The sequence below is a fragment of the Danaus plexippus genome, chromosome 2 (genome assembly GCF_018135715.1).
Source record: "Danaus plexippus chromosome 2, MEX_DaPlex, whole genome shotgun sequence".
In the NCBI taxonomy this organism is placed as follows: domain Eukaryota; kingdom Metazoa; phylum Arthropoda; class Insecta; order Lepidoptera; family Nymphalidae; genus Danaus; species Danaus plexippus.
In genome coordinates, this window is record NC_083537.1 from 4,718,276 (window position 1) to 4,728,380 (window position 10,105).

At 28.9% G+C, this 10,105-nt stretch overlaps 1 protein-coding gene across 3 annotated transcripts; it reads left to right on the forward strand.

Moving 5' to 3' along the window:
* The first annotated feature begins 358 nt into the window (after nucleotides 1-358).
* On the forward strand, nucleotides 359-7,113 carry LOC116779796 (diacylglycerol O-acyltransferase 1). Of its 3 annotated transcripts, none has more exons than XM_032674246.2 (12): nucleotides 361-555; nucleotides 631-820; nucleotides 975-1,103; nucleotides 1,857-1,954; nucleotides 2,030-2,082; nucleotides 2,165-2,273; nucleotides 2,781-2,930; nucleotides 3,387-3,413; nucleotides 5,225-5,354; nucleotides 5,654-5,819; nucleotides 6,016-6,288; nucleotides 6,687-7,113. In XM_032674246.2, exons 2-12 carry the CDS (start codon nucleotides 708-710, stop codon nucleotides 6,894-6,896), a joined length of 1,458 nt encoding a protein of 485 aa, XP_032530137.2. In that variant the 5' UTR covers nucleotides 361-555; nucleotides 631-707; the 3' UTR covers nucleotides 6,897-7,113. The 3 variants fall into 3 exon arrangements, with proteins under 3 accessions (XP_032530138.2, XP_032530137.2, XP_032530136.2); XM_032674245.2 differs by having other exon boundaries at nucleotides 642-820; XM_032674247.2 differs by lacking the exon at nucleotides 3,387-3,413 and having other exon boundaries at nucleotides 359-555; nucleotides 642-820.
* The last annotated feature ends 2,992 nt before the right edge of the window (nucleotides 7,114-10,105 follow it).

The window sequence follows — 10,105 nt, forward strand, 5'->3', positions numbered from 1 at the left end:
AAGAGGAAAAACACAGAATGGATTTGAGAACCACCCCTTCTTTAAAAGTCTGTTACAAATACAGTTCTAAGTGTGATATAATTCCACATACATTCATAAAAAATTACAAAAACGTTAAAAGAGAGGACGATTACCCTATTAATTCTGTCAAGTCCAATGTTTTTTTATAAGTTTTAGGAGTTTATGAACATAAGAAGAGGAAATATTGCTTTATATATTTTTTTATTCATACAGTTTCATCTCTCGGATGATGTAGGAAAATTATATCGACTTCCTCCGTTCAATGAATTTAATTGACGTCAATACTGACTTTGACATTGATATAAGGATCAACCGTGAGTTCCCACTTTAAAAATCTGACAAATGACAATGTTTAATCTAAAATAAATAAAGTTTGCTCATTCCTCTCTGTAATCGTTTGAACTTCCGATCACTTTATCAAAATACAAAACTAGTCAATCCAGCTTTTTTCTGTGATCTTAAATCAAAAAATGATTACCTATTTTTTACTCTCAGATTAAAATGTTACTGTAAAACATACTGTGATTTTAAAAGGTAATTATAATTTTTTATTGAACTTTGATTAAATTACTAAGTTTATGATAAGACGGTATATCGATTATGATAAAGAATTTTTATAGGTCATTGCTCATTTAATTCATCTTGGAACTACCTACTCATTTAAATAAGTAAAAATAATTAAAGCTATGTCTAATAAAGAAGAAAACGCTCTGCGTTACAGAAGAGCGCAAAGTGTTACTAAAGCAGAGGAGATAACGGAAAAGGAAAAAAAGGCTCGGAATTCTCAGTTAGACAAACCGTATGTAAATAGTTTTTATAAAATGTATTATAATCATGTATGGATTGTCATCAAATGGAATAAGTGTTTTATTGGTATTTTTTGTACTTTCTTTTTATGTTACTGTAATACACTATTAAGGAATAATTATTGCATTACTGTGTTTTTTTTTTAGTATACATAAACCAAGAGATTCATTATTTTCATGGAGTTCGGAGTTTACAAATTTTACGGGACTTGTGAATTGGGGCTTCCTTTTATTGACCATTGGAGGGGTTCGTCTTTGCTTGGAGAATTTTTTGAAGTAAGTAATTTATTTCAATTTCTATGTATTTTATTTTTTTATTATTTATTCATTTAACTCATATATGACTTGATAATTTATGAACAAATATCTCTTGGTATCATCTTGGTATTATATATATATATATTTCGTAGTGTGATAATCTTTAACCACTTAATCAGATTTCAAAAGATTACTTTAAATCACTATTAATATCAGTAATATGACTGATATTTTTTCTGTATAGATTACAGAAAAAAAATAAACTTATGAAAAGTCAAAATGGACTTCTATTAGAGCCATAACATTTTAAATATAAAGTTCTATAAAAGATTAATTATTATTTAACATATATGTATAATGTATTACATCATGCTTTCCAAATTTACTTAAATTTTTTTCGTTTAACAACTGTAGAATATTTCCCCTTTTATGTAGAATGAATTGAATGATATGAATCTCTATTTTTAATTTAATCCCAAGAAGTTAGTATTTTTTAAGGATAATACTGGTCTCATTAAAAAAATAATTCAAAATTAATTTGAAATGTGACCACAGAATATTAAGCAATGAAAATGTTGCTTTCATTAAATACAAGCTCCGTATTGTTCAATTGACCATGTTCAATTTTTAGATCCTTAATTTGTAATTTTTTTTCATATGTTTTTATATAGAGATAGTGGAGGTAAATGTCTAATGAAAACTTTTTTTTAAATAATTTTAAATTTTGTCTATGAAATTATTAAAATTAAAATATCTTATTGTCTATTTCAGGTATGGGATTCGTGTTAATCCGTTTGAATGGATTATAGTTGTTACAGGCTATCATGAAGGACAAAGCCACCATTACCCATCTGTTATATTACTTATTTGTTAGTAATGAAGAATATGAAATACAATATTTTTTTTAATTTTTATGATCAATATTAGTGTCTTTTTTATTTCAGTTAGTGTAGTGCCTGCTGTATTTGCTTTATTAGTTGAAAAAGCTATAGCACGCGTAAGTCCTGTTTTTTTTTTGTAGTACATATCTATGTAGTAGTAATGTCATTATATACAAGTAATAAACTATATTGTTTTAGGATGTTATATCTTCTAAAATGGGTGTCAGTGTACAAATATTTAATATTATATCAACGGTGAGCTTGCCTGTGATTGTGCTGAACTTTAAAGGTCAACAGTTTAGCTTTGGTATGTATGAGAACTATTATTTTTGGAATATTTTAGTGTCATTAATCTTTTGTTTAAACTAATGAATTTAAACCTGTTACATTGATTTGTGATTTAAAATTTAAATAAATACATATGGCAAAACTTTATTTCATGTTAATAATATAATTATACCTATGTATACTTATCACATTTATGGGTCTTATGGAGCGACCTAGTGATGGGTGTAACAAAAAAGACACATTATTGATAAGTAATGTTTATTATCGTATATTGTTCTGCAATTACATTGTAAACAAATAGAATCATAGAATTTATGACTCATTGTTAACACTTGCGCAGGTAGCCACTTATTTATAACTAGGGCCGGCGCGCTACCCAATCTGAAAAGAGACACTTTTGACGTTTATGACGTTGACGTTAGCATTTTTTTATGTTTTTAACAAACAACCAGACATAGGTTTCTATATATTTGTGTTGCTTATAGTGTACAGATCTATAATAAAGATTTTTTATTATGATTTTCAGTGGGAATAACAACAGTTTGTTTGATATATTTGGTGCTGTTCTTGAAACTATGGAGCTATGTACAAACAAATCACTGGTGCAGGCAGGGTATGAAGGCGAAACAGTTCAAGAATAAATTGAGACGGCAGAGTTTGTCTGCACCTAATTGGAGTGAGTCATTTGTTATTTTTTTATAATTAAAAAAATAATACTCTTTTAAATGTATATCTTTAATGATGCTTGGAATATTAAACTTACTTTTATTTCATTTAGATTTTGTTAATGTTGTGCAATAAAATAAATTGAACAATAACTACTGTGTGCAAAAAATATGAAATACCATATCCAGTATAGGTCACGACATGAGCCTTGACTTGTTTTATATGTAAATAGTTTTTAAAAATATTTGCATATTTATATAATAACCATGCATATTGATTGTTGGGAATATGTAAAATGAACCTGGTGATGTAAAATAATTCAAAGCATGGATTGTTAGGTTTTTCTATTTAGTTCTCTTAATTTTAGAATCTCTGATGAGCAAAACAACACAAATATAAAATCGACAAATTTTAAATTTAACCGAATTTATAATATATAGATTATAAAATAAATATGCATTTTCAGATGAGCTAGTTAACGCGGAACAAGAGCGTAAGTTTTGTTTGTGTGACGCAATTAACACTGCACTTACCATTATATGTTTATTGTATATATTTTTTTATGTAATATAATACCTTTTAGTTTGGCTTTTCAGTTAAAAGTAAGGTATATGGTTTCCGCTTTATTTAAAAGTAGCTAACTGTGATTTTATAGTCCAGTGGCGTGCACACCATAAATGCAAATAAGCACTGCTTACCCTACCCATACAACAACTAAACCTATATTGTTTAATTCTTTCTTACATAATTTTCATCATACTTTACGGAATACGACTGTTTTTAGACATTTAATGACATTTGATTTATGGCTTGGTAAAATAGTTATAAGTGCCATCTCTGAACTTAAAAACGAACATTATCGATCGACCGCTGCTAGCGGCTAGCGCCGCTTCCCAGCTGCAGCGGCCGTATGCACAACTGCTCGGTGCATATATTCCATACAAATAATGTCATACAAAATTTGTATGTGTGTTTGTGCAAAAATGTGTAGTGTTCGGGAGGCACTACTTCCTTAACCCTACTCGTTCAAAACGTCATAGAAACTGAATTAATCAATTACAATCGTCAAATGAAAGTTTATAAGGGTTTTTTTTAATTTGTCGGTTTACCGTTCAAATATTTTACCCCCATTTTCTTATTATTGTCTTTTTGAGCGCAAGTGAATAAGTTTTAATTAGTGAATTTTTTAACAAATTATAGAATATTATAGCTGTGAGCACTGTACGGGGGATGTGTGTTTATCGAAATTAATTACGAGTACTTTCAATGTTGTCGTTTGATAATAAAATTGAAATAATTACAAAGGGAAGGTGTGTGACCAATTTAGGTTTAGGTAAAAAAAGGTAATGTTAGTCGTTTTAATAAAAACTATTATGTTATTTATAATTAGTTATTTTGTTTTTCTTGTTTGTTATTTTCAAATAATAATTATAAGAATGTTTGGATCTCCACTGGATATTCCGTTTTAAATAATTGTCATAAAGCGGTGATGAACAGCTCGTAGTCGTTTTATGGTACTTTATTTGCTCAGAGGTGGTTGATAGATTTATAAAATATATAGATGTTATTTCTGACCGGACTGCTGTAACCTTATGAGCGATATTATTAATGTTTTAGAGGAAGAAATTATGATGAAAATGGGTATTTTTTTTAAAACCTATTCTGCTTAGCCTATTCCAAATCTGTGTGCACGCCCCTGTAGCCTTAGTTGTTTGTGTTAATTTAACTGTTGTCTATAATATCTTTGCTATTAATTATAATATCTTTGCTGTGAGTTCTTTACGACTGCTTCTTTTTTATATTTATGCTTCAAGCGTGTCTTAAAAGTCAAAAGGCAAATTTTTTGTTACCAAAAACAATAACAAGATGAGAAAAAACATAGCAAAAAAATCTGTTTTGCTTACGTCTATTTTAATACTAGTTTTTACTATGGTTTTGTTTCATAGTTTTGAAATGATTTTATTTGTCAGGATCGAGGTTCAAAGTTTTTAGGTGAAAAAATTACAACATTTTGAAATAAAGAGAATGAAATGAAGATAAAAGGAAATAATGAGATTCATTATAGATTCCTTAATAAATTCCTAAGACCTTTTTATTATAAATTATACTAACTTAGAATTAAAATAAAGCTGTCTTGAAAGTCCTATTTCAAATGTGCGTGTGAGTTTTTGTAGCCCATGAAAAGAATTATATATTAAAGGACTAAATAGAAAAAAATCCCTAAACGGCCATAATAGAAATGGTGTGTACCAATCCTTAACCTATGGTCACCCTACTCATAGCTTGGTAACCAAATATCTTCAGAATCTGAGGACGATATCGACCTGTCGCCCGGCCTGGTGAAGTACCCTCATAACCTGAACCTCAAAGATCTGTTCTACTTCCTGCTAGCTCCCACCCTCTGTTATGAGTTGAACTTCCCACGAACCACACGGTAGTACACTTTGAAGCGATTTTGTTTACACTGTACTGTAGATATATTTAAAAATATTATTTCCATATTTTTTATATTTTACTTATTACTTTTATTTGCTTTCACTGTATTACACTCATCTTCAATATGTTATTGAATCTATAAAGGATTTAACGAAACCAGATAAGTCAAAGTTTATTTTAATAATTTATCTCCTTTCGTTGGATTAACTTATTAAAAAAATGTACATACGCTGCAAATAAATGCTTAATGGCTGATGATTGGCCTGTGAAGTTGTTTTATTAAATGTTTTTTTTTAGCATTCGAAAGAGGTTTCTCATCAAACGTCTTCTGGAAGTGGTGTTTGGTATTAACTTAGTGCTGGCTCTGTTCCAACAATGGATGATACCATCCGTTAAGAATGCTGTAGATCCTTTCTCTGAGCTGGATATGATTAAAATGACAGAGCGACTACTTAAACTTGCCGTAAGTAAATATTTTAACTTATTTTAATAGAAGTACATGTATGTAATGTTAATTATATATGATATAATATGAGAGCAAAAAGGACATTTCTTGGAGACTAATGTATGTCAATTTATAGTATGTACTATAATGTTCTAACCACAATAGAATGTTTTCATTTATTTTCTTCTAAACCATCACCCGTATTGATTTCCAGGTCCCAAACCACCTGATCTGGTTGTGTCTCTTTTACTTGAGCTTCCATTCGTTCCTGAACTTGATGGGGGAGTTGTTGCATTTCGCTGATAGGAACTTCTATAACGATTGGTGGAATGCTACCAATATAGCTGTGTTCTGGAACACCTGGAACATGCCGGTACATGTGTGGGCCGTCAGACATGTTTACAAACCCATCACCGAAATGGGTTATAGCAGAGCTCTTGCCAGCATTGTTGTGTTCTTCATATCAGCCTTCTTCCATGAGTACTTGGTTAGTTGTCATTGATACTTTCATATATAAATAATGTTTATACACCTGCTACCATTATTGCTTCAGAGAATATTTATGTATGTATCTTTGTTATGTCTTTGAAAAGTTCTCTTTCAAATACTATCTGAATTTAGCTCCTGCAACTGTCAATACTTGGGTTCTCTAATACTACTACACATTAGGTATCATGTAATTTTACAGTAGACTTTTTAATAGTTGTGTCATATAGAAAATAGAAGTGATTAATGTTTTATGATCATGTTTAGGTGCGTAGAACATGTAAAATATTTTCCCGTTATCCCCTTTTCTGAGGAACAGTTAATAGTACGTTATTTTAATTGAAATCCTTGGATTTTATATTCTATGTATATATTGTAATGTTGTTATATATATTCCAGGTCAGTGTTCCACTGCAGATGTTCAGGATATGGGCCTTCTTGGGTATGATGGTTCAGCCTCCCCTATCCATTATATCAAAGGTAGTGGAAGTAAAGGTGGGGTCGAGATGGGGCAACATCATAGTATGGAGCTCCCTTATATTGGGACAACCGCTGGCTATCATGATGTACTACCACGATTACGCGCTAGAGCATTTCACACCAAAATAGAATTAAGAAATGTGTTATAAGTACAAATTATTTATATTGAAACGATTCTTAAAATAATTAAATGATATTTGTTAATGCATTTATAATAAGAGAATTTTTTTTTATATTTTTATACATGGTGTTTATTTTATTGATACATATATGCAATTTTTGTATATTTGAATTGTTATAGATGTAACATTTTAAATGGAAGGCATGTAATAAAATATTTTACATACTTTAGGGTTTTACATTTTCTATGTTATTGTAATAATGGAGAGAATTTAAAAATTGAGAATTTAATATGTATTATGTTGATTTTTATGGAATTTAAATATATTTTTATTAACACATTACACAAGTTTTTCATTAAAATTAAATAATGCCAAAGAAACTATGAATAATCATATTTAACATTTGATACGGTAGAAAGAATAATACAGGCGAGTAATGTCGGATTTCAGTTTTCTTACCAATTCACATAATAACTAAATATGGGCATGTTCTATTCTTTCGATAGTCTGTGGGGATATTTATCAATGAAAATTTGGAAACTGAGTTTAGTTACGTACATAACTAATAAAACGGGTACATAACTGTTTCTAAAATATTTTGTCTTTAGACTTTTAATTAAATAACTAGAAGTATTATAATATTGCAATAAATTATATCAATTAGTTTTTTTATTCAGTTTTGTTTTCAATGGATTTATTTGAGTTTTAGATACAATATGTTAATTACAAACTCATCTAGTTCTGGTCAACGAATTGCAGTTAATATAATTGTTAAATTTAGTTTATAGTTCAACTTATCATTACAGGGTTTAAAATAATTATGAAGTTAGAATAGTTTTTACCTTTATAGATGAGAGTCCAAGGACTTAACTTCCCAAAACCCATTGTTCCTACTTTCTTCTGCCTGAATGTAATACATACAGCTTCAGCAAATGAGTTTAACCTAATGGTTGCCATAACCGATACTTACCACCTATCATCATCACTCTACACCTGTAATATACAGCAGTGAATAAATTCAAAAATAGAACAAACAAAATCGTTATAATTATTTTATAGATATATTTTTATTTCGTATTAAATGTACTGCACAAAAACATGGTAGTAATTAATTTAAGTATATCCCGCTAATCTACAACACTACTTAGACAGGTTGTAGTATTAATTCTACATATGAGTATGTTCATATGTTTCGACTTAAACATTATCATCACCCAGTATTATTATTATCATAAATAAAAGAAAGCGGCTCTAAATATACGACAATTCCCCTTAAATGGAATAAATATAAAAAAATGTCAAAGTGGTCTTAATATTTGGATTTATTTGATACAGATAACATTTAATTCTGAGCTTTATTTTTTATTCAAAGATATATATGTGTGTATACGAATTTTTAAATTTATTATGTAATATTAAGAATTACCTAATTTTAGCATGAGCTTTTAAGTGTAAAAATATAAATGTAGTGAAAAATATTTTAAAAATAGATAAATCAAAAATAAAATGTTTAAAAGTAAAAATATATTTATAATTTATTAATTATTTGACTTTGTAAGGGAAATTATTAATCTTTGCCTATTGAATATACTACGTATTAAATAATACAAACATTTATAGCTCTATTAAATTTTTTTGTCATTAAACAAGCCAATGCAAACACGAACAAGTTAATTAACAAAATACAGGAGAATTAATTGAAATTAAATAATAACGAACTGTATTAAGTTTATGACAAAAAAAGAATAAATATCGAAGTTGGCTCAGTAACAGTCATAGTAATTATATTTTCAAGTTTATAAAAATGTAATTCTTAATTTCAGATTTAAAGGTACAAGGTTAATTTCTTAAGGTACTTATTATTAAATATATATTAAATAATAATTCCGGCGTACTAAAACTGAGAACGTGAAAATGTTATCAGGTATTAGTGCGCAAAGAATCTTGTTAAAAATATTGTCTTATGTTTAGATGCTTTACTTCACTTTTACAACCTCCCTGGAATATATATTAAGACGCTAAGTTTCTTAAAAGTTTATTTGGCACCAAGATATTAGGATTTCAAATGTTGTTAGCGTAGGTAGTGTGATAGTCTAACCTCGTGGGATGATATGCATTTGTTGGCGAAGTTATTACTTAAGCGTGCAACCTATGACCTGATAGCAAGACATTGAAAATGTCAGTGAACGCTAATCTGATCAAATGAGGGCCAGCGTCGGTAAATTTCCCAGCTTACATTGTAAGATTAACTATTTCTTAACTATTTCTGTGATATGATACAAGTCATTGCCTTACATATACGTGTACCTTGTTAAACATGCGCTCCTTTTCTTTCACCTTTCTTGATAAAAAGAAACTTATTTAAACCTTTTCTCATAATACTTTAGTTTGATCAGTAGGTTATATTTTATAAATACATAATCTAGTAATAGCGTTTTAAGGAAATTGTAATCAGAGAGTAATAAAAACATTTTTAAACATTCATTATGGCGAATAGTTTTCGTTTTTACATTCATTAGTTATCAAATAATGCCTAAACACAATGACATGATTATAATGGGCTTTCACTCAGAATCTCATCATGTTTTTGAAGCATGTGTATTATGTAAAAAATACAATTTACGGACATATTAAACATTATTTAAGTATATTGTCAACCGTAGCGTGATCGATGCACTAATTAATGTAGGTAAACATTTCGTAATTATAATATTATAAGGAAATCTATGAGTCTAGATAAACTCATGTTTTAGCAGGGTCATGTGCTATAATTAGTATCTTACAATTATTTAATGTATTATTTTTTGATTAAGTAATTTTTTTTATGTTTTTATTAGGACATCACAACGTGATTGGGATATAAGAACATTAAAAACGACACTAAAATTAAAAAAAAAAATTGTTAGCTGAAGATTGAAACTTTTATAAGTAATAATGATTTTTCTATAATAGATCGAATACGTTCTCAAGCTGCATGAAAAGCGGAGGTAGAGGTCGTGCGATCAATTGATGAAGGGTCTTGATAGTGGCAGAACGTGTCCCGCCGCCGGGAGCACGCCTTTCATCGATATCAGTCTACCTGTCACATCCCTATTGTTTAATAACAGCCGAGATAAAAAGAACAAAAAAGGACTTGTCTAACATTGGATTACAGTTCGATCGATGAAACACAGTTTGAAAGAGGTACACTATGATGTTCTACATTTGAATAAAATC